Source organism: Heptranchias perlo, chromosome 1 (assembly GCF_035084215.1).
Source record: "Heptranchias perlo isolate sHepPer1 chromosome 1, sHepPer1.hap1, whole genome shotgun sequence".
Taxonomy (NCBI): domain Eukaryota; kingdom Metazoa; phylum Chordata; class Chondrichthyes; order Hexanchiformes; family Hexanchidae; genus Heptranchias; species Heptranchias perlo.
The window spans coordinates 13,653,724-13,678,832 of record NC_090325.1 but is presented as its reverse complement, the minus strand read 5'-3'; the positions used below and the strand labels follow the sequence as shown (position 1 = coordinate 13,678,832).

Genomic DNA, 25,109 nt, shown 5'->3' with positions numbered 1-25,109 from the left:
TCTGTTCAAACAGTAATACAAATGTACATTCAAACCCTACTATAATTGTTTCAGAATGCTCATTTGGAATTTGTTTTTTTTTACTCTTGGTGTGACTATTGTCATTCTGGAAATATGAAATTACCCCATTTCATACACAGGTTTTTATGAGCCATAAACCAATTGCAGCCAAAAATGCATGTGTCTTACTCCCAGGTCTCTGTTTGAATAAGACTAGGATTCTTTTTCTCTCTCACTACAGCATCACAACTGATTTCTGGATTCAACAAAGCATTGGTGCTTGACATTTTGCGGTGTCTAGGTTTTATTTTAAAAATGATGCACAAAACATTATAGTGTCAAATGTTGAAGCAGGAATTGAAACGATTCCTGACTTAATGAAATCCTTGATGCATGTAGAGCTGATTCTTTATTCTTGAGTTTGTGTTGCTGAATAAGAACTTTGTGTATGAGCAGCATTTCGTAATCAAAAGAAATTTAAATTCCTACAGTGCAATAGATAATTAGGTGCATAACCAAGTCCATTTTAAATGTGGCTTTGACCCTTATGTTCACATATTTTCAATATTTAAACTTTGACGCCTGAGGCAGCTGTATGTGTGGGGTTAGAGAGCGTTGCACTTTGTCAAGGGCGTAGAAAGGATAAACATTGCCATTGTTTGGGCATCTGGGCATTGAGAGGAATGACTTCCTGTTTGTGAACCCACTTGTTTTGTTTTCTGTCAGATGGTTTTGCCAGCAGGAGGGGAAAAAGCTCCTTGCTTACCTCTCACTTCCCTTCATTTAGATCCTGCAACATGGAGATTAAAAGGAGCTACATGAGCCATGTTGGAGCATGTGCAGTTTTTAAATAAATCTTTTTCCATCATTGTTTTACTCTGAAGAGCTTAGCCTGCTGGCAGCCCCAAGGTTTCCAGGCTACTTTGGCAAGTTGTGTTTTTAAATAAATCTTTTCAGCTCATAGATGGTGTGGCTGAAACAAGCCCCAATATAACTCATTGTAGTTATTCTCACCTTTTTTCCTAATTCCTTTTAAATTTAAAATTGCCTTTCAACATATGTATGCTCGACTCAGTGGTGCATGTCTGCAATCCAGCTACTCGAAGGCTGAGGTTGCAGGATTGCTTGAGGCCAGGTGATCTGGGCTGTAGCTACCTATGTCGACCAGGCATCCATGTTAAGGTCTGTATCCACATGGTGTTCCCAGGAGAACCCCGAGTAACCAGGTCTGCTAAAGAGGGATGAACCAGCCCAGGTTGGAAACAGAGCAGGTCAAAGGCCTATGCTGCTCGGTACTGGGACTGCACCGGTGAATAGGCAAGTGCAGCCTGTCCAATACAGTTCTTAAAATAGTCCTAGTCCTGGTCCAAATGTCCATTTTGAAAGAGGATCCACATTGTGATAGTTGGCCTCTGATCAAAAATATGCGACACAGGGCTGCTTTTTTAAGAGTTGGCCACAAAATATTTTTGAAAAGTTGTCAACAACAGCTTGCATCTTCAGAGTGCCTTTAATGTAGAAAAATACTGCAGTGAGTTCTTAAGTCTGACTTGGAGGTGATCAAACAATGGACACTCAGCCGAAGGAGGGGATATTGTGATGGATGAGCATTGGAACAGTTGAGTCTGGAGATGATATGGGCATGGTTGACGGTTTCAGCAGTAGTTAGGTGATTTGGGATGGAGGCGGACAAAGTTACTAGCTCAATGTAAAAAGGAGAGATTAGCGAAAGTGAATGTTGGTCCCTTAGAGGCAGAGGCAGGAGAAATTATAATGGGGAACAAGGGAATAGCAGAGACGTTAAAAAAATATATATTTTGTACCTGTCTTCATAGTAGAAGACACAAAAACATACCGGAAATAGTGGGGAACCAAGGATCCAATGAGAGGGAGGAACTTAAAGTAATTAATATTAGTAAATACAATAAATGCCGGCCTCGCCAGCGACGCCCATATCCTATGAACGAATATAAAAAAAGAAAAAGTACTGGAGAAATTAATGGGACTAAAAGCTGCCAAATTCCCTGGACCTGATGGCCTACATCCTAGGGTTTTAAGAGATGGTTGCAGAGCTAGTGGATGCATTGGTTTTGATCTTCCAGAATTCCCTAGATTCTCGAACGGTCCCCGTGGATTGGAAGGTAACAGATGTAACCCTGCTATTTCAAAAAGGAGGAAGAGAGAACACAGGGAACTATAGGCTAGTTAGCCTGACATCAGTGGTCGGGAAAAATCCTAGAATCTATTATTAAGGGCGTGGTAACAGGGCGCTTAGAAAATCATAACGATTAGGCAGACTCAGCATGGTTTTATGAAAGGAAAATCGTGTTTGACAAATCTATTAAAAGTTTTTTGAGGATGCAATTCGCATGGTAGATAAGGGGCAACCAGTGGATGTAGTATATTTGGATTTTCAAAAGGCATTTGACAAGGTGACACACGAGGCTTTTACACAAGATAAGGGCTCGTGGGATTGGAGGTAATATATTAGCATGGATGGAGGATTGGTTAACGGACAGAAAACAGAGTAGGAATAAATAGGTCATTTTCAGCTTGGCAGGCGGTGTACGGCAAGAATCAGTGCTTGGGCCTCAGCTGTTTCCAATATATATTAATGATTTATATGAGGGGACAGCGTGTAATGTATCCTAGTTTGCTGATGATACAAAGCTAGGTGGGAAAGTAAGCTGTGAGGAGGATGCAGAGAGGCTGCAAAGGGATATAGACAGGTTGAGTGGGCGAGAAGGTGCCAGATGGAGTATAATGTGGACAAATGTGAAATTATCCATTTTGGTAGGAAGACTAGAAAAGCAGAATTTTTCTTAAAATGTTGGTACTCTGAGGGATTTGGGTGTTCCTTACCTAAGGAAGGATATATTTGCCTTCGAGGGGGTGCAACCAAGGTTCACTCGATTTGATTCCTGGGATGAGAAGGTTGTCTTATGAGGAGAGATTGAGTGGAATGGGCCTATATTCTCTAGAGTTTAGAAGAATGAGAGGTGATCTCATTGAAATGTATACAATTCTTAGAGGGCTTGACAGGGTAGATGCTGAGAAGCTGTTTCCCCTGGCTGGAGAGTCTCGAACTCTGAGCCATAGTCTCAAGATAAGGGGTCGGCCATTTAGGACCAAGGTGAGGAAAAATTTCTTCTCGCCGAGGGTTGTGAATCTTTGGAATTCTCTACTCCAGAGGACTGTGGATGCTCAGGCAGTGAGTATATTCAAGACTGAGATTGATAGATGTTTGGATTTCAAGGGATAAGGAGATAGCCAGAAAGTGGAGGTGAGGTAGAAGATCAGCCATGATCTTATAGAATGACAGAGCAGGCTCGAGGGGCCATATGGCTGACTCCTGCTCCTATTTCTTATGTTCTTGTGATGGAGACTATAGGAAAGTAGGAACAGGAATAGGCCATTCAACTCCTGTTCCACCATTCTATTAGCTCTTGGCTGATCTGTAGTTCAACTCCATTTGCCTGCCTTGGTTTGATATTCCTTTTTACCTCTACTTGTCAAAAATCTTTTGGTCTCAGTCTTGAAAATTTCATTTGTCTCAGCATCTGCAGCCTTTTGGGGGAGAGAATTTCAGATTTCCATTTCCCTTTGTGTGGAAAACGTGCTTCCTGATTTCATTACTAAATGGCTGAGTTCAATTTTTAAGATAACGCTCTCTTGCTCTGGATTCCCCCACGAGAATCGTAGAAAGTTACGGCACAGAAGGAGGCCATTCGGCCCATCATGTCCGTGCCAGCTGAAAAAGAGCTATCTAGTTTAATCCCACTTTCTAACACTTGATCTGTAGCCCTGTCGGTTATGGCACTTCAAGTGCACATCTAAGTACTTTTTAAATGAGTTGAGGTTTTCTGCCTCGACTACCCTTTCAGGCAGTGAGTTCCAGACCCCCACCACCCTCTGGGTGAAAAAAATTCTCCTCTGCTCCCCTCCAATCCTTCTACCAATTACTTTAAATCTATGCCCCCTAGTCACCGACCCCTCTGCTAAGGAAATAAGTCCTCCCTATCCACTCCATCTAGCCCCGTCATAATTTTGTATACCTCAATTAAATCTCTCCTCAGCCTCCTTTGTTCCAAAGAAAACAACCCCAGCCTATCCCATCTTTTCTCATAGCTAAAATTCTCCACCCCTGGCAACATCCTCGTAAATCTCTTCTGTACCCTCTCTAGTGCAATCACATCTTTCCTGTAATGTTGTGACCAGAACTGTGTGCATTATTCAAGCTGTGGCCTTACCAATGTTTTATAAAGTTCTAGCATAACCTCCCTGCTCTTATTATCCTCGGCTAATAAAGGAAAGTATCCTGTATGCCTTTTTAACCACCTTATCAACCTGCCCTGCTACCTTCAGGGATCTGTGGACATGCACTCCAAGGTCCCTCTGTTCCTCTACACCTCTCAGTATCCTCCCATTTATTGTGTATTCCCTTGCCTTGTTTGCCCTCCCCAAATGCATTACCTCACACTTCTCTGGATTGAATTCCATTTGCCACTTTTCCGCCCACCTGACCAGTCCATTGATATCTTCCTGCAGTCTACAGCTTTTTCCTCCTCACCATCAACCACATGGTCAATTCTTGTATCATCTGCAAACTTCTTGATCAAGCCCCCCACATTCCAGTCCAAATCATTAATATATACCACAAAAAGCAAGGGACCTCACTGGAAATAGCCTTCCAATCGCAAGAACGCCAGCCGACCATTACCCTTTGCTTCCTGCCACTGAGCCAATTTTGGATCCAACTTGCCACATTCCCTTGGATCCCATGGGCTTTTACTTTTTTGACCAGTCTGCCATGTGGGACCTTGTCGAAAGCCTTGCTAAAATCTATGTGGACTACATCAAATGCTTTACCCTCATCGACCCTCCTTGTTACCGCCGCAAAAAATTCAACCAGGTTAGTCAGACATGACCCCTTAACAAATCCATGTTGACTGTACTTGATTAAGCCGTGCCTTTGGAAATGATGTCCCTCAGAATTGATTCCGATAATTTGCCCACGACCGAGGTTAGATTGACTGGCCTATAATTACTCAGTCTATCCCTTCCTCCCTTTTTAAACAACGGTACAACGTTAGCAGTCCTCGCCTGTAGCCAGGGAAGATCGGAAAATGATGGTCAGAGCCTCCGCTATTTCCTCTCTTGCTTCTCTTAACAGCCCAGGCCTGGCGATTTATCTACTTTCAAGGATGCAAAACCACTTAATACTTTCTCTCTCACTAAGATTATCCCATCCAATATTTCACACTCCTCAATGCAATCTCTGCATCGTCCCCCTGTTTTGTGAAGACAGACGCAAAGTACTCATTAGTATCCACTAGATATCCCTATCATTTTGGAGACCTTGATTAGATCACCTCTCAACCTTTGAAACTGAAGGAAATACAAACCATGTTTATGCAACCTGTCCTCATAATTGAATCCTTTCAGCTCCAATATCATTCTGGTGAATCTGAGCAGCACCTACTCCCAAGGCTATTATATTCTTCCTGAGGTTCAACGCCGAAAACTGAATACAGTGCTCCAGATGGCTCTATACAACTGAAGCATCACTTCCTCACTTTTGAATTCCAATCCCCTTGTCTATTATTTAACAGCATATGATGTCGAAAGCTCAGCTTGGGGTTGAATAAGATGCTGAGTTTCGAACAGCCCGGTTCAGCCTGAGACAGTGTCTAGGGAGGGGAATTGAATTGGTGGCAAGTGTACGGAATTTGTGGCGGAGACTGATGATGGTTTTGATCTTCCCGATGTTTGGCTGCAATGGCTGGTGAACATTACGGCTCATTTAAGACTGGATATTGGACAAGCAGTATGACAGTATGGAGGCAGTGGAAGGGTCAAGAGAGAGATTGTGGAGAGGTAGAGCTGGATGTTGTCCATGTATTTGTGGAAGTTATCTGTGGATGATGTCGTCAAGGGGCAACATGTAGATGGGGAAGAGGAGGGGATCAAGGAAAGCTCGTTTGAGGTCTCCGAAGCGAGTGGTGTGGAGGTGAGACGAGAAGCCATTGATGGAGATGTTGTGGCTAGAATCAGATAGTTGAGTGGAACCAAACGAGGGTAGCCCCACTAAGATGGACAGTAGAAGAGAGGTGTTGGGGAGGATGGTATGCTGTATGTGGTATGAAGACTGTGTCAAAGGCTGCAGAGAGGGCGAAGAAAGATGCACCACAGTCAGAGACTTTGTGCTGCAGCAAGGGCAGGAACCTTATTGGAGAGATTGAAATCAAGTTGTGGGAAAGATGGAATTTGGGGAGGAAAGGGAAGTTGGAGATAGGGTCGGAGTTTATATGGACAGAGGGTTTGAGGGTGGATATTTTAAGGAAGGGGGTGATATGGTGTTTTCAAAGGATGGGGGACTGTACCTGAGGAGAGAGAACCATTTACAATGTCAGCTAGCATGGGAGCCAGGTAGAAATGTGGGTGGTCAGAGTTTATTGAAAATGGGATCAAAGGAGCAGGAGATGAGATGAGTTTGGAGAGGGCATGAGGGGAGAATGCAGAGAATCTGGAGAGCTGCAGGTTCGGGGCTAGGGCAGGGAGTAGCCTGGAGGAGGCTTGGCTTGGTGTGCAAGGGGTGGGCAGAAGCAGTTGAACGGTTTATCAATCTTGGTGATGAAGTCTATGGGCTCCATGCACTTGTTGGAGGTGAGGGTGGGAGGAGTTGTAGTTTGAGTCCGATTAACTTTTGATGTCATTTTGACATCATTATCTGCAGCACGTTAGTTAAGCATGCCCAAGAGTGGATAAGAGGCATTGCAGCGGTTAAGATTATTTTCAGGAGGGCCAGAGGTCGGTGGGGTGGTACTGGGCATAACTTTTTGTTTTGCAATTTCATATTCAGTTTTGCAGCTTATAGCTTTTTTTTTTCACTTGTTGACTCTTCAGAATAAATGAAACTCACCAAAAGATGAGTTTTGTTTATTCTGAATAGATTTAAGACTATAAACATAACAAATATAAAAGAGAAAGATTTGCCCCATCCCCCCTAAAGCTGATTTGATTTCTTGGCAAAAATCTGAAAGGAAGTGGAATGATGACTGGATCAGCAACAATCATGTCTGAATTGACTTTTCTGTTGCAGCATAGCATTTGAATTCGAAGTAAGCAAATCGTATTAGCTTTGCTTATAGCCCCAACAGCAATTTATTAAGAGCAATAAATGTGCTGGAGGATGTCCTGGAAATTTGATTTTCAGGCTGTGTGTAGAGAAGAAGATGTCTGTCTGCCTGAATATATCAGATTTTGGAAGTACATGACTGTACAAGAACCTAAAACATGCAGATCTGAACTGCACAGACCACCGACTGTCGTAAAATTTGGCAGCAGTCTGCAGATTTCACGAGCCTCGTTGTAAATGCTGAACTACAGAGATTTTGTTTTCTCCCTGAAGGAATGAGGAAATGGGCTTTTGTTCTATTTAGAAATTAAATTATACACAGCCATTACATATATGACAAATATCTCACCAAATGAGGCTAACTGGATAACTTGATAGTAGCACAGGTCAGTGAAAGTTTGGTTGCCGTACAAATGGAGGGGGGTGGGAGGGAAATTGTGATCACATGACCTCATTGTGATTATGCAATTGGAACAACTGAAAAAAGTTGTTACTAGAACACTAAACTGACTTCAGTTATTCAGTTTTTCTACAGTGAGACCTTTTCAGCTGTATGAAGCTTAGTAGTTCTTGATATTCGCTGTCACCAACACAAAAATAGCTTCTTGAACTGTATCGGGTATAAGTATGGACAAGGGTTTTGAGAGGACTGTTGTGACTTCATATTTAATTAACGAAAGGATTTAATTAAAATCATGTGTGCCTGTAAACCTGACAATTAGCTATATAATCATACATTTAATTACATATAGTAAAGTACAAACATGCTCAATATATTAAAGGTCTAGTATGCTAAATTGTGCCACAACCCTAAAATACTACAATGCAAGAAAACTGTTTTTGGAGATGCTTTCAAGTTTTCTCTTACTGCATTTTATGTTTCAGTGCTGGGGGGGGCAGCCTGGGAGCAGACATTTTGTGGGGTCCTATTATAACTGCGATCAATTAAAAAAAAAAGTTTAGGCATGTAATATGGCCATTTGATTTAGAAAGCCTATCCCTTTTTCACTGATCTGAACCCCACCTATCTCCCGTTTAACTGTGTCACTCATTTCCTTTTTCCAGAAACACAATTATTTCTTAACTTGACTATTCCATTGCTCTCCATCTTCATAGCCGTAAGCTCATAAGAAACTCTGTTGCCCTTGTCCTAACCTGCACCAAGTCCCGCTCGTGTATCACCCCTGTGTTTGCTGATCCAGCTTGGCTCCCAGTCCACCAACGCCTCAAATTTAAAATTCTCATGCTCGTGTTCAAATCAGTCATTGGTCTCGCCCTCCCTATGTCTGTAACGTCCTACAGTCCTCCGAGAACTCTGCGTTCCTCCGAATCTGGCCTATTGCGTGCTCCCACTCCCTTCGTCCCACTATTGGCGGTCGTGTGCTTTTGGCCGTATAGGCCCTGAGCTCTGGAATTACCTCCATAAACCTCAGTACCTCTTTTTTCACCTTTTATGACCCTTCTTAAAACCTATAGTCTTGGACCAAGCTTTTCGTCACCCCTCCTAATATTCTCTGTCAATTTTTGTTTGATTACGTTGCTGTAATGCGCTGTAGGATGTTTTCCTATGTTAATGGCGCTATATAAATGCAAGTTGTTCACAAAGATCATTACAAATGAAGGAAGCTATTTAGCTCATCTTTTGAACACCTCGACTAAATCTCACCTTAACCTTCTCTGCTCGAAGGAGACCAATCCCAGCTTCTCTGGTCTATAGTATACAAGGTCATTATGTACAAGAGAAAGGAGGTGATCATGAATCTATAAGATATTGGAGTGTAGTGTGCAGTTTGGAGCACCTTATTAGAACTGGGATACTAAAGCCATAGAAAATGTGTAATATGGATTTACTAGAGTGAGACTAGGGATGAGAGGACATAGTGGAGATGAAAAATGTATTTACTGGAGCAGAAAAGGTTGTATCTGGTGTACAAAATTTGGGAAAGCTAAATAGTGAAACGTTATTTCCACTGGTCAGACATTTTTGTTTTATAACATTTGGAGACTTGCTAGGTTGCACATTTTTCGTGAAGTGCATTTTTTTTTTCCTGCTCTATTCCTGAAGCTTTCTGAAATGAGAGCGATCTATTGATTTGCATGCATGTGTTTTACATTTTTTTTGGAGACCTTTATTGAAATCGTTGCATTCTTTGCGCTTCACGCTGGAAAAATGCATGGCTATAAAAGATATGCAACCATGATTATGGAGTAAACTAAAATATTTCAATATTGGATGAAAATTGAATCAATGAAAGTTTAATCTAATCATTTAACACCCACTGCATCATCTATCTTGCTGGTGGTGGGTCTTCAGACTAAGCGAGAGAGTTTTTGGATCTATATTAATATTGTATTGATGGTGTATTAATATTTTATATATATTTTAAATTGTAAGTACCTTCACTGCACCTTTCTAATTCTAAAAAATATTTTGGTGATTTATACACAATAATTTGCATTTATATAGTGCCTTTTAAGATGAGAAGACATTCTAAGCTGCTTCTCAAATAGATAAACTGACACTGAGCCAAAAGGGAGAAATTAGATGGGGTGACTGAAAGCTTGATCAGAGAGGATTTTAAAAGGTGGAAACAATAATTATTGTTACTGTGAAAAAATGAAGTGAAAATATTTCTGCTCTTAATGAAATAATTTTATGTTAGAGAAAAAACTATTGGCACAGAAATTGCTGTAAAAATAACGGTCAGTTCACGGCGCCCGCCGTTTAGTGTATAAAAAAACCCAGCAATTTGTGGTGAAGAGGTACGCCATGAGTTGCGATTCACCACACATTGCTGGATGATTTGCTCCGCCATTAGCCTTGTGAAAACCAAAAAAATTACCATCTCGCCGTGAGCCTCCCCGTTATGTGTCATGAAATTGCTGGATTTATGGCGTTAATGCAAATTATCTTGCCGCAGCCATTTAGGGCTGGTAATTCGTGTCGTTATGACTCTGTTAATGATGTGATTTTTGGTTCTGATACCTCTCAACCTTGGAGGCCCAGTAAGGGAACAGTGAAACTGCAGCCTCACTTCTGCAGGTAGTAAATTGTTCCTGGAGGTTTTCTAAATTTAAAATTTAAAGTTTTTTCTTACTTTTACTTTCTGTCTCTCTCTCTCTCCCTCTCTTTTTTTTATTTCTCTTTCTAATTTAACTCTAATTCACCTTGTTTCCTTCATCATTTGCTCTGCTTCTTTCTTCATCTTTAAATTTAATTGACTAAGGAGACCATTGGACCTGATGTACTGTTGACATCGTCGCGCCATTATCAATTCACATTTCCAGAAATTTTGGCCCAAAAATAATACGATCTGAAGGATGAGGCTGAAAAATCCAATTCACGCCACTTGCATGGCACTCCAGCAATTTCTGGGCCAATAATTTGTATTTTTAAAATTTCATTTTATCCGCTTTATATGAATTTAAATTTGGTAACTTGAAATAGGTTTAATTTGTAAGCCATATAAACCAAAATATAACAATCACAAGGGACATGATTTTAAAAGAAACTTGTGGGTGTGTGTTGGGGGGGGAAAAATAATTGGGAATTTTTGGAGCAGGCAGGAATCCCAGCTCCAACCTGCTGAAGAACGCGCACGACCCAGAGTCATCCGTTCCCGAACCCAGAAGTCCTGCCGGCAATTAAAGCTGGCGGGATGATATTTAAAGCAGTAAATCAAGTACTTACAGTACTTGAAATGTCCATAAATCCAATTAACAATGAAGGCATGTGATTATAACGCTGCCGCAACGTGTTACCCGTGCTGTGTGAAACACGGCATTGGAAAGTAGTCGGGTTTCAGCTGGCAGCCATTTGGACATTGAAATCCCTGTTTGACAAGTGGGGATTAAAAGTGAGTTATTGCAGCAAAACACTCTGTTCTCTCAAACAAACTTTTGGCTGGGAAATCTTTGTTTAGACTGAAAAGTCTTGGTTTCCATTCAGAATTGTTCTGTTTACGTATATTTACCAACTTTTCGGAACCCCTCAAACTGACTCCATCAGGATGGGGGGAGCGCGATGGCTGCATTCACCAGTACATCCGAAGATGAGGAACATCATCAGTCTCACCAAGCGCGGCGTGCACTTCTGCCACATGTAGCTCCACAATGCAGTGCTGCGCCACAGGCACCTGCATATGAGCAACAGAGGGACCGATGTTGCGAGAGGCACTAACCTCGTCGGAGGCTCAGCTTCCTGGACCTTTTCTGAGGAGCAGTGCATACGGAGGCTGAGAGTGACTTGCCAGGTGGTCGCAGACATCTGCAACCTCCTTCATGTCGAGTTGTTCCCGACCGAGCCTGACAGCGTCTCATTGCCCGTTGCTGTTAAAATGACCACTGCCCTCAACCACTTTGCCTCCGGATCATTCCAGGGTGCCACCGATGACATCACCGGGGTCTCTCGGTTTCTCAGTCGTCTGCCCACAAGTGCATAAGGCAGGTCACTGACTGTTTGTTTCGCAGGGCCTCGCAATACGTCAACTTCCCCATGGATGACCTCAGCCACGTGGAGAGGGCAGTGGGATTCCATGCTGTGGCTGGCTTCCCACGTGAATAGGGTGACATTGATTCTATGCATGTAGCAATCCGAGCACCTCCACACGAGCCAGGACTGTTCAACGCTCAGCTCGTTTCACCACCGCAAAAGATTTCTTCACGTGTGTGCAACATTCCCTGGCAGCTGCCATGATTCATTCATTCTGAGGGAATTCCATGCACCAAATAGCCTTCAGGGCTGGCTCCTCGGGAACGAGGGATACCTCCTGCACATGTGACTGACACCTCTGAGGAACCCATCAGCGAGCAACAGCGTCGATACAACGATAGCCCAATCGCCACCAAGTCTGTAATCGAATATGCGATAGGACTGATGAAGATGCAATTTCGATGTCTCGATCGTTCTGGGGGAGCGCTTCAATATGCACTAGCGAGATTGGGTCGCATTATAGTAGTGTGTTGTGTCCTGCACAACATGGTGCAAAAGAGAGGGATATCGGTTGATGAGGCCCCATGCCCTCATCCAGCATCCACATCTGCAATGAACATTGAGGAGGACGAGGATGACAAACCCATGGGCAGAGCAGCGGCTCACCTGGCTGCTCGTGAGGTCAGGGAGTCACTCATATGTGAATGGTGACCTTTATAAGAACCAAAGTGAGAATAGTCCAGTCCTCTCACCACCTGGAAAGAGCAGTGCCAATACCAGCCTGTCACCTCCTCTTCCCTCCCCTCCTCCCTTCCCTCCTCCCCTCCTCCCTGGCTGCACAAAACAGTCCTCCAACTACACATACACCCACTGTAAAGTCACCCACTGGTGGCATCAAGTGTCTCTTTTCATGATGAAGCACATGAAAGGGTGCTACCACAAAAGGCAGTCAAGAATGGGCAAGACATGGCTGTAGTGGTGAGAATGATAACATTTAATGTGACTAACAAAAAACAAATATAAATGAAAAACATGACAGTCTGTCAGACACCCTTGTGCATACCCTTCATAATCACACATCCTTAGCCTTTCTCTTCCTACTACTACTTCTACGTGGTGCATCCCCTGTGGCTGGTTGCACTTGTCCATGCCCGGACTGCTTAGATGCTTTCGGCCTACGCCCTCTGGGATTTGGAGCCCGTGAGGGCCCCGCCAAAGACCGCTCACCTGCACCTGTGCAGGGGCAGACTCAGCCACCTGGGGAAGATGTGGAGATGCCGGTGATGGACACATTTACCTGAGGAAGGAGGAAGCCTCCGAAAGCTTGTAGATTTCAAATAAAAATCGTTGGACTATAACTTGGTGTTGTAAAATTGTTAACCTGGGGAAGAGGCAGCATTGTGGGTATTGGTTGAGAGGGGAGCAATGTGTGAGACGTGGGAGCACTTGGAATGGCGTCCCCACTTCCATGTCCCCTTTCGCTTTCATTCCTCTCCTGGACCAGGACCGCATCACTCCTACCGCCCTGCTGGAGAATAGTTTGAAGGACATATATGATGCCTTGGCAGCCCAGTTGTAAAGTTCCTGTCTGCCTGTTTAAGGCAGCAGAATGTTGAGAGTCTGAATGGCCGTTGTCAAGGCCTGAATGGACTCATTTGTGAGCCGTGCTTGAAGCTCAATGGAGGCTAGCCTTCTCTCCATCGCAGACGTTCCCGCACTTACCTGCGACACTATCTCAGACATTTCTGCAGTTTTGTGCGACATTATCTCACAGTTCCTCGTGTATCTGTGCCATCATTCCACTAATGGAGGAGTTGGACTTCTCCATCCTCTGCGCAATTGTGGAGAGTGTGCATGACACCTGTTCCAGTACCTCGCAAATGTGCTGCTGTCCCTCGATCATTCTCCTTTTAAAAGATGCCCCCCGGGGTTCAGCATTTGTTTTCAGTTGAGGAGAGCCTGGAGAGGAGTGCGCCCACCGACACGGACTCTCCACAACTGCCCCTGCCACCAGTGTTTGCTCGTGCTCATTTGTGTGTGGTGACTCACAAGGTGCCAACCCAACTAACTCACTACTAGGACCCACCAAGGTGTGAGTATCTGTGCTGGTGGATAACGCACTAAGATGTGATGGTGCGCCCTCTGAGGAATCGCCCTTTCCTGACAATATGGTCATTGAAGGGCCTGTAAGGGAACAGAAGGCATCATCACAGATGTGTCATGTTGCGATGAGCATACCGAGGTCTTCAACATGCCAATCATTGTTAACATTCATCACACACATGAATTGATGTTAAAATTGTGTCACCAGACATTTGTGGGGTGTCAGTCTCGGCGTCCCTGATCGACAGGCACTCTAGGGTGTGGCTGATCTCCAGGGCCGTCTCCTCCGCTTCTGTGAGGGCCACTATTTGTTGTGGCCCCCCTGCTCCGATCCTTGCCCTCTCACGTGCATTTTGCGCTCTCTTCTTGAAGGGGAGAAAGTGCATACATGTGAGTGATGGTGAAGTGGTCAGCCGATGAATGCATTGCCTCGGGTGAAGCTGACTATGAAGGAGGTGCATCAGAGGGTGAGTATCAGACAGAGACATCACATTGGATCAGGATTGAGGTGCGTGGTTGTGGTGGGGTCACAAATGGGGAGGTGAGGAAGTGCAGGTAAGTTGAGGATGAGCCTTAAGTGGGGAGTGATGTGATGGAGTAGTCTTGGCAGTGCAGAATGAGTTGGTGGAGGTGATGTGCAACACTGAATGCAGGAGAATCAGTAAGCGTACTCACTTTTGCTGACCTAGTTGGGTCATTGAAACGTTTCCTGCACTGGACCCAAGTGTGGGATATGTTGCTCCTGCTCATGACCTCCTCTGTCACCTCGAGCCAGGCCTTCTTGGTGGCAGAGGCAGGGCGCTGCCTCCTGTCGGTCGGGCAAAATAGTTCCCTCACCCCAGCCAGCAGCACCTCATGTGAGGCATTGCTGACTCTTGGAGCAGCCTTGCTACTGTTCTGCTCCATTGTGTCTTCTTGCTCCTTGCTCCAGCAAAATCCATTGGAGCAATGGCCCTTTAAATCTAGACGCTGCAGCTGACAGCCTGTCATGTCCGCCTACTGTGCAGCTTTTGGACGGCAAACCCGGAAACAAGATTAACGAGCACCAATTAAGTTGCGATCGCGTGGAGAACACTACGTTTTTATTCGCGTTTGCGCGCCCGTTGACTCCGCCCTTCCCCCCCCCCCCCCCCCCTCCCCCACTACCGTCCCGCTGCCTTATTAAAATCATGCCCTAGGTGCCTTGTGTGTTTAGAGGATGTTGTGTTTGTGTTGCTGTGGTGGAGGTCGGAGTGGCTATGCTTTGATTTTATTTCCTTTCCGTTGTGAGTCACTTAATGTTTAACTTTTCAGAATCTCCTGATGACCACCTGCAATATCAGTGAAAAGAAACTGAATTATTTAGTGGATAGAACCCGTGATTCAATTTCACATAATGCTGCACATTGTACTTTCTATAGTGTCTTACTGTTTAGCTGGGTGAAAAAGTTTGAGGGATTCAACTCAGATATTGTAATTCCATTGGCAACTGCATAATCTGGTTTCTAATGACGACCAGTGGCAAATTGTTCTATGTAACCAAAATCCCCTTATTTTCCAGGAATTTAGATAGACATTGTAATTTGAATTGAGAGGACCAAAATCATTTATCATTCTAATAACCATTCTGTTAAAAAGCATTAAGTGCATTTGAATGTTAATATGTCTGACAACTTAAATTGCAAAATTAAGTAATTGCATACTATTCTTTTTCATACATTTTTGCAGTCTCTACTCTTAAAACACTGTGCTTGCTTGTAAAAGTATTATGACTTTTACAAGCAAGCACAGTATACGTTTTCAGAGTAGAACTGTGACACTTTGCCATGAAAGCACGCTTGCCTCGTGGCATGAGTCTGCTGCCAAAGATGAAGTAAGCTGGGTGTTTGACTCTTTGAAGACAAGTAGGATTTCTGCCTCATATCTGAAAATTTTGCAGATAAATCTGTTCCTGATTTTAGCTTATAATGGAAAGAAATAACGTCATTGCTTTCTACGTGGTTCGTATGACTGCTATAATGTTCACTATCATTTTATTTTTCTCCCATCTATCAATATTGATGTATTTGCACAGTATACTGTAATGATCTAGCAATCATAGCCGATCTGCATGATTAGAACAGTAAGAAATCCTTCAGGGAGAAGTGACAGCTTAAGTGATGTTCCAAAATTAATATATATGAAAAAAATTTGGCAAGTTCAAACTTGTCAGTGTAATATGATATTTGAAGAATACTGGGTTTTGAATGCTTGCCTAACATTTTTTATCTGAGTTCCTAAATTTTATTTAATACAATTTCTCGAATATAAATAAGATTTTTACATTACAGCAATCCTGCTATCACTAGGTTAAAAGATCTGATTTGTGCACAATATATTGAAATTAGTATGGATAATTTGGACAATGCATAGCCTAGAGTGTTACACAGTAACATATGATCAATTCAAATGATGTCTGAGTTTGAGCTGTTCATTCATGTCTTCTATCTGAAGAAGAGCAGGGGAGTTCTCCTGGCGACCTGGTCAACATTTATCTCAAGCAACACCACCAAAATAAATTAACTGGTCAATTTATCTCATTTGCTGTTTGTGGGACCTTTCAGTATGCAAATTGGTGGCTGCATCTTCCTGCATAAGTGACTATATACTTAGAAGTAATTTATTGAAGCGCTCTGGGGTGCACTGAGGATGTGAAAGGCACTAAGTGCAAGTTTTACCTTGCTTCCTTCTAAACTTTGATTTATGCTTTACCCTTGAATGTATTTTCTCTTTTTCTTTCCTATTTCTGCCAGTTCTTCTGGGTTTCCTTTGAGTTCCTGTTCAATGGATGCCAGTTAACTTTGCACAAGTGGCCAGCAATCTATCTGACTGCACGAAATGACAGCTGACTTCAGTCCTATTCTTGCCTGATGTTCACCCAAATGCAATTCCAGCAGGAGTGCGAATCTTGGCTCAGTTGTTTTGCCTCTTCTCAACCCAGGGGTGCAAAGTCAATGCAAGGTCCCTGACAATATGTCAATCCAGTTGCAGTCAATTGGTTAATTAAGCACTGACCAGGGATCTAACCTGGCACTTTTTCTGGCCTGTGAGGTTCAGCTATTATTAACTCATTTAGCCAGCGGAGTAATGTGGATAACCATATTTGCTTTTCTACACCATCTATACTGTTGGAGTTTTAAGGGTGGCTTTATTCCATTTTCAGCCAGATATCTTCTGTTGGCAGGTGTCCTGGCAGGCAGTGATAAGCAGCCAGCTGCTACAAATGAACCACTTCAATTGCTCTGAATTGCTAGGGTATCATGTTATTTTAAACTGCATTGGTATTGGGTTTTACTTCAACTGTGTATTAGAGAATAGCATACCTTGCTTTTGTTAGAAAATATTTTGTTGGTTATACACTTTTCTTTAGTGGTTGCGAATTCATTACACACTCAATGCTACAGGAGTAGAAATTGTCCTGTTTTAAAGTGCAGAATGTTGACTTGTGTAGTGATTTTGTTTGGGAGGGGATGGGAATAGACAGGCATGAACCATTTAAAAATCACATGGTCTACTGTAGAGCTTCTGAGTGGCAGCAATACAGAAACTTCTTTGTCCCAGTAGTAGCACTCTTGTATGTGAGTCAAAAGATTGCGGGTTCAAGCCCCAATCCAGGACTTTAAACATAATCTGGACCATTACTTCAGTGCAGTACTTGGGGAATGCTGCATTACTGGATGTACCACATTCAGGTGAGATGTTAAACCGAGGCCCTGTTTGTCTGTTCAGTGGGATGTAAAAGATTCCGTTGCACTGTTTGAAGAACAGGAATGGGATTCTGCTGGTGTCTTGGCCAACATTTATCCCTCAGTCAACACCTCCAAGGATAGATTATCTGGCCATGTATCACATTGCAGTTTGTGGGACCTTGCTGTGCGCAAATTGACTGCCGCATTTGCCTGCAAAATAACAGTGACTATGCTTCAAAAGCAATTAATTGGCTGTGAAGAGCTTTGGACGCGCTAAGGACATGAAATGTGCTATGTAAATGCACGTTTTTCCTCTTTATATTTAAAATCCAACTGACATTTGATTTTTGATTTTTTGACTGAAAAATTTTCCACTGTGAAGAGCTAGAAGTGACTCGTTTCAGACCACTCGTGATCCCAGCTCAGTTGGAACTTTGCCCCCGAACTGATTCTGAAGCATTAACTGGTAGCCAAATCCCTGTTGCAGGATACCTTCCCAGCTGTGGTTATTTGCATGCAATAGTAAAGAGAAAATTCACAAGAACTGCAGAAACATGCAGGTTGTGTTGTTGTTCCTATTGCAAGTTGGGTGAGTGTGTACACATTTTCAACCCCCCCTCCTCCCCCCCCCCCCCCCCCCCACTCCTTGCAAGTGAATTCTACAGCACTACAAACAGGGCACCTCCATTAATGGTGGCATCCGTGAGCTTCAATATTGAGCTCAGGTTACAGTGCCAGGCATAACATTAACGTGTCAATGATTAGGCTGGCTATATGGTTGGTGGTGGGGTTTGTTGTTAGTTACTATAGATTGCAGTATAAAATTACGCTTCTAATAATGCATAGTTTACATTGCTGGCGGTAAGTAAGGCTGCTATGATAATCAAGTCCTGCAGAAATATGTTTGAGTGTACTTGCGTGTATTAACACTCCACAGTTCTTGGTTATACACTAAAATGTCAATTCCTAACCTGTGGTAACTCTTGATAGACAGCACTGTGGATAGTTTGGAAGATTACTCATAATAAATGTCTACTTTTAGATTTCTGACTGAGCTTTGCAAGCATTTCAAACTTCAACTCTTTTTATCTTATGTTTTGCAAATGGTATGTCCTCCTTTGTTCCTGTACAGTAACTGTATTATGACTTTAATCCTTTTCTTTAATTTTTGTGACTGATAAATACATCATAATAGAAAATATGATGATACTGTACTGTGAACTGTAATGTCTGTGCAAGATATAATGATATTATGACTTTGGTTTCTTTCTGCTTTGTGCAGGATAGGGTGCACTTCCATGACAAGTTATTTCAAATTTATATTCTTCTCTGTTTTGTAGCTGCAGTCGTCTTCGACAAGTTCAAGCCATCCTGAATTACAGCAACAAGCCAAAATCTGATGGAATTCTCTGCATTCTGGGTATGTTTCAGGTCTTACAGAATTCTTATTTGTAAGATTTAACCACAATGAGTAATTACATGCCAAGTAAGTTGCTTAAAATGTTCACTTTCCTTGGCAGTGAACATGTAAACAGAAGGTAACTTTATGGTTAACTACTCAAAGAGCACCTTTTGGGTTTATCAGTACCTAAATCTTGCCCTTTCCCACAATTCAATTACAATGAAAAAATTATGGAAAGATATCCGACTCTGTAGAACAGCTAATTTTCATTATTGATTTCTCCCCTTTGCTCCTTGCAGACCCACATTCTGGGTGATCTCTTCTGCTAATAAGTTACTTCAGTAATGTATAGATCATGACTGGTTCTGTAAGAAAACTAGAAATTAGCATTTGGGATGAGTCTGGACGTTAACCCAGATGCATCAAATTGAGAAAAATTAGTACTAGATGAGTGCTACAGACAGCAGAACTTGGATAGTATTAACTCTCAAGTGTTTCTAGATAACCATTTGTGCTGGTCCCTGTTGCCAGTTTCTTATGCTGATGATGTACCTGTAATCTGTCATTGGAGCAACGTCCTTGTGCAAGAGACTTGAAATGGCAGTTTTCCAAACGGAGAGACAGGAATCAATTATCATTATGTCTGTGTCTCGGATTTTTCCGTACATTTTTGATATTCTAGATTAATGGAGTACTTTGTAGTCAGTACTACAATAAAAGTAAATGGTTTTGTATTTTAAAAAAATTATCTGTAGTACCAGGTTCCTCTCTGGAGACACAGTGGCAGATCCATTGGAATCATGTGTTATCTTAGTACAATCGAACACAAATCTATAGTGAGAAAAGGACATTTGGCTCAGCAAGCCCGATTGATACTGAGGTCATATATATTCTATTAGGGACTTATTTCCCAAGCACCTGTTGTTCTCCTAGTTCAGGGAGCACGAGGTTCCTTCTACCTCCCCTGAAAAAATGTTACGCGATTAACACCACTATAACCTTCAGTTTGCCGACTCAGTGTATGTCAATCCAGCTCCTTTTTAAAGGTATCAAATACCTTCTATAGAGCCTATACAATATATTAAATTTGCTGTGTTTGTCACGCACTCCTTATTTGGGCATTACCATTCTGTCTTGGTTTTTGGTGGTGCCTTGATAGAATGTCCCAGTAAGTGAGAACTACTAGCTGTTGTGCCTGCAGCACTGCACTTTGTTATAAAGATGTAGGTGACGTTGGCAGGGCCTCAATTATTGCTCATCCCTAATTCCCTGAGAAGGTGATGCTGGGCTTTCTCCTTGAGCTCTTGTAGTCCTTATGGTGATGGTGCTCTTGCAATGGTGTTGGGTCCCCTAAAGCAGTGATAATGAAGTAACACCAACATATACCAAAGTCAGGATGGTGTGTGACTGAGGGTAACTCCGTGAGGTGATGTTCTTGTCCTTCTACCACTAGATGGGGCTTCATGGGGCTGTAACCTTGCTATGATTCTATATGTACAGAAGATGTAAACCCCCATACCTGCAGCATTATTCAGACATGCTTCACAGCTCCAGTACATTGTTAATATTCCTAACCTTTCTCCTAGCCAACTAACTTTAGAGCAACTATTCACCATTTTCTTCCTTCTGTACTTTGGTTTGCCCTCCTCTGTTTAAGTAAACTATTTTCCTAGAATCATAGAATGATACAACACAGAAGGAGACCATTCAGCCCATCGTGCCTGTGCTGGCTCTTTGAAAGAGCTATCTAATTAGTCCCACTCCCCTGCTCTTTCCCTGTAGCCCTGTAAATTTTTCCCCTTCAAGTATTTATCCAATTTCCTTTTGAAAGTTATTATTGAATCTGCTTCCACCACCCTTTCTGACAGTGCACTCCAGATTATAACAACTTGCTGCGTAAAATTTTTTAAGCTATTTCAACTTGTCCTGCCACCTTCAAAGACTTGTGCACATATACCCACAGGTCTCTTTGTCCTTGCACCCCCTTTAAAATTGTACCATTTAGTTTATATTGCCTCTCCTCATCCTTCCAAAATGCATCACTTCACGCATCTCTGCATTAAATTTCATCTGCTGTGTGTCTGCCCATTTCACCAATCTGTCTATGTCCTCCTGAAGTCTGTTGCTATCCTCCTCACTGTTTCATGTCATCTGCAAACTTCAACATTATGCCCTGTATACCCAAGTCCAGGTCATTAATACATACCAAAAAGAGCAGTGGTCCCAACACTGATCCCCGGGGTACACTGCACACTTCCTTCCAGTCTGAAAAACAACCGTACACCACTATGCTCTGCTTTCTATCCCTTAGCCAATTTCATATCCATGCAGCCACTGCCCCTTTAATCCCATGGGTGTGAATTTTCATGAGACTTTTCCAGCTAACTTTTTCAGGTTAGGTCTTCACTGTTAAGCCTAACCAGTGCATTTTTATTTTCCATAGAGGCTACTTCAAAGCCTCTGAGTGCCTGCCGGAATGTTTACAAGACACTGATCTTGTGTTTCTAAGATGTGTTTGTGGCCTTGTTTTTGGCAGTCTGCCAGGTTGCTTCGGGACAGATTGAGTCTCCAAGAAGTTTCTGCTATTTCTCCCCCTCTCCCAGCCCTGCATGCACCCCACTGCTCTCTGTTCTGCTGCTTCAGTATTTTGTATTTTCTGTTTTGTGCACCACTTATTGCTGCTGGGGTTCACTGCTCTATTCGCTTCCCCTTTGGTATTTCGTATATAGAATTGGTATTTGTTAGCTTAATATATATCCATTTACCAACATGCACTGTTTTGGGTGGTTGAACAAAACAATTGAATCACAATGATTTTTGAAAAAAAAAATCAATTTTTTTTCCTGGAGCTGAAATTTCTAATTTACAAAATAATGATTTTAAGCAAGATTTTTAAAATCATTATAGAAAGGACATGGTGAAATTTACCCATCTCTATTTACTTAATGCCTTCATTAAAGTTTTAACTTCAAGGTCTCAGCCTGTCTAAAAACCCTGGGCTTTGACTGGATAGCAGTACCTCAACAATTGGAGTACACATTGAAGCACATCTGTGAATTCTGCGTATGCGTATGAGCAGTTTGCAAACTTTCCCAGCGTTTATTCTGTGCATCAACAAAAGTTGAAGGGCAGAAACCTTATACTTAGAGAATTTGACAGTTTCTTTTCTATTTCCAAAAGACGCTGAAAGCAATTGTAGAGTAGATTCTCAAAGCTTTATTTCACAAATGCTGTTTACTATTGTGACTTGATCACTTACCTGTGATCAGCATTTGTGGTGGTTACTTGTTTGACAATCAGGAAAGAAAACTCACTCTTAGTCACATGTCTCTTTATTCAGTTGTACATTCAGTTTAAAAAGCCTTTCTCTTCTGAGATTTTAGCTTGGAAATTTTGTAAATGAATTCATTTTTGGTTATTTATTGAAATTTGTTAACCATTGTATGTTGGTACACTCACCAAAAGGGTAAATTTTCTCTCACTTAACCCATGATTTTCTCTCCATTCACTTTAATAAGTCTACCCTTAAATGCTTTAACCCAGAGGTTTAAAGGCAGAAACTGCTACAATGGGAAAAGTGGAGTTTGGTTGGTACAATGCTCCCGAACCCTGAGACCTTCTTCCTCAATTTTCCCAAATCCTAGAATCTTCCTCATAGTTCACAGAACCTCCCTCTGCAGTTTTTCCAGATCCCTACTCTTCACTTCTGTGCACTGGGACACCTCAATGTACTGCTAGAGCCCGAGATCCTATCCACGTCATGCCTGAACCCTCAGCGCTCCAAATCCTTGGTTCGCCCCCAGAGGTGATAAGTCAATGTCCCTGGTAATGGTAGTTAGCAGTAACACCCATGTTCTTATAAATCCCCACACGCAATTTGAGCAATGCCATGGAAGTTGTGCTGGTAATTATATCATTTTCTCTCCTTGCCTCCCATGGTGGATCTTTTATTTCTTCCTGAAGCTGCAATTGGTGGGACATTGACCAGGAAGGTTTCTTGCACATAGTTGAGTCTTCCATGACCAGCACCTAAATTTGTCATTCCTCATTGTCTGGGCCCGGATGGCTGACTCTGCCTACAATATGCAAGTCAGCATCAGGTGGCTCCAAGCAACCATTGTACTGCAAACATCTGTCCCCCTCAGTAATGCAGAAAAGCCTCATTTGAAATGGTGCCTCATTTGAAATGGTACCTCTTGCTCAGTGTTTTTATATAACGTCTTAAACTTGACAAAAAGCTGTAAGATTTTATTATTTTTACGGCTTTTAGGTCTCCATCTGTGAATTTCTGCCTGATTTGTTGGGATACATCTTGTTGTTCCGTAGGAGTACGGTGAAAACTGCAACATGATTAATATTTTCTCTCTCATTTTCACACACAAATGTATGTGTAATATCGCTTTCTCCCATGCTCTCACACTGGAATTTTTTTCTGTAAAAGTTTAGATTAGAACTGTAGACATTTATATCATAGAAGTAGCCATTCGGCCCATTGTGTCTGAGCTGGCTCTTTACTAGAGCAATCCAAGATTAACTCCATTGCCCTGCTCTTTTTTCAGTCCTCTATCTTTCTCTGCTTCAGATTTGCATTTTGTTTTTCCTTGAAAGATGCAGTGGTCTCTGCCTCAATCATCCTCTGTGGCAAAGCTTTCTATGCTCCAGCAGCAACTCTGACCAGAAATCCTCCTAATCAGAGGTTCTGATGACAGATCATCGACCTGAAACGTTAACTTTCTCTTTCCACAGATACTGCCTGATCCACTGAGCGTTTCCAGCACTTTTTGCTTTTTTAATAGCCTTATCAACTTGTTCTGCCACCTTCAGAGATTTGTGTATGTCTATGTTCTCCTGAAGTCTGCTACTATCCTCACTGTTCACTACATTTCCAAGTTTTGTGTCATCTGTAAACTTTGAAATATACCGTCCAGGTCATTATAATATATATATCTAGCAAACAGCAGTGGTCCTAATATCATTACATTTATTACAGTAAATGGTTTGAAGTACCAATTGCATATTGCGCATTTGACAAGTTTTCTTTGTGTGGTTACCAAGTGACTTATGTTCTTTTCTTTTGCAGGTATTGATAGCAGATACAATGAAGGCTGTAGAGAACTGGCAAATTATCTGCTGTTTGATCTGTATAACCTGACCAATATTGATTCTGACGTGACTGATTTGCCAGAAGAAGTGCTCGATGGTAAATATATAACATATAATCTAACTTCCAGGCCCACAGAGTACATGATTGAATTATTAAACCCGCAAGATTGCCCTTTTTGTTTTTTTTTTACATAAACTTTCTCCCCCAATATTGTGCTTATTAAGGCGAGGGATGTCAGTGTTGGGAGATTGGAACACTTTCCATTTTGTGTGCCCAGAGTTGTAATCAAGTACTCATAGATGTAGAATCATCCTCTTGGATGGTGAAGGTGTATGGCAATGGAAAGGAGAAAAAAAATTGTGGGGTTAATGTTGCTGATGCAGGGGTTCATTGCAGTTCTATACCTCCTTTTGTAGGCAGTGATGCAAAACAGAGGAATGATATTATGAGGTGAGGGTGTTCAGCATTTATATTGCATGTGGCAGTCTGATGGCCCTTTTTGTATTAGAGAAAAAGTAAAGGAGAGGAAATAGCACTGAATCCCAGCATCACTAACATCCACACCTGGAAGGAATATTAAGTAAAAAATAATGTAAGGAGCAGCAGGGACCGTTTTATTGTGCAAGGTGTGTGAAAATTCATGTGTGCATTAATGTCGTTGCCCAAAGTGGGACAAACTAACACTGGAAATTGTCAGGGATTACTTGAAAGGGCAGACTGAAATTGCTGCTTATGAGAATTTCTTTTTTTAATTCATTCTCGGGATGTGGGCATCGCTGACAAGACCAGCATTTATTGCCCATCTCTAGTTACCCTTGAGAAGGTGGTGGTGAGCCACCTTCTTGAACTGCTGCAGTCCGTGTGGTGAAGGTACTCCCACAGTGCTATTAGGTAGCGAGTTCCAGGATTTTGATCCAGTGACAATGAAGAAACGGCGATATATGTCCCAAGTCTGGATGGTGTATGACTTGGAGAACCTGGAGGTCGTGGTGTTCCCATGCACCTGATGCCCTTGTCCTTCTAGATGGTGTTGGTTGTTGCAGATTTGGGAGGTGCTGTTGAAGCTATGGTGAGTTGTGCAGTGCATCCTGTGGATAGTACATGCTGCAGCCACGGTGCGCAGGTGGGGGAGGAAATGGATGTTTGAGATGGCGGATGGGCTGCTGATCAAGCGGATTACTTTGTCCTGGATTGTGTCGAGCTTCTTGAATGTTGTTGCGGCT

General features: G+C 42.3%; 1 protein-coding gene across 3 annotated transcripts in view; it reads left to right on the top strand.

Moving 5' to 3' along the window:
* The window catches only part of dnaaf9 (dynein axonemal assembly factor 9), a 174,741-nt gene that overhangs the window by 1,701 nt on the left and 147,931 nt on the right, over positions 1-25,109 (top strand). For all 3 annotated transcript variants that reach the window (XM_067981140.1, XM_067981085.1, XM_067981025.1), the window contains exons 2-3: positions 18,721-18,800; positions 23,863-23,982. In XM_067981140.1, the coding sequence (XP_067837241.1) occupies positions 18,721-18,800; positions 23,863-23,982 (200 nt within the window). The remainder of the gene's footprint in view (positions 1-18,720; positions 18,801-23,862; positions 23,983-25,109) is intronic.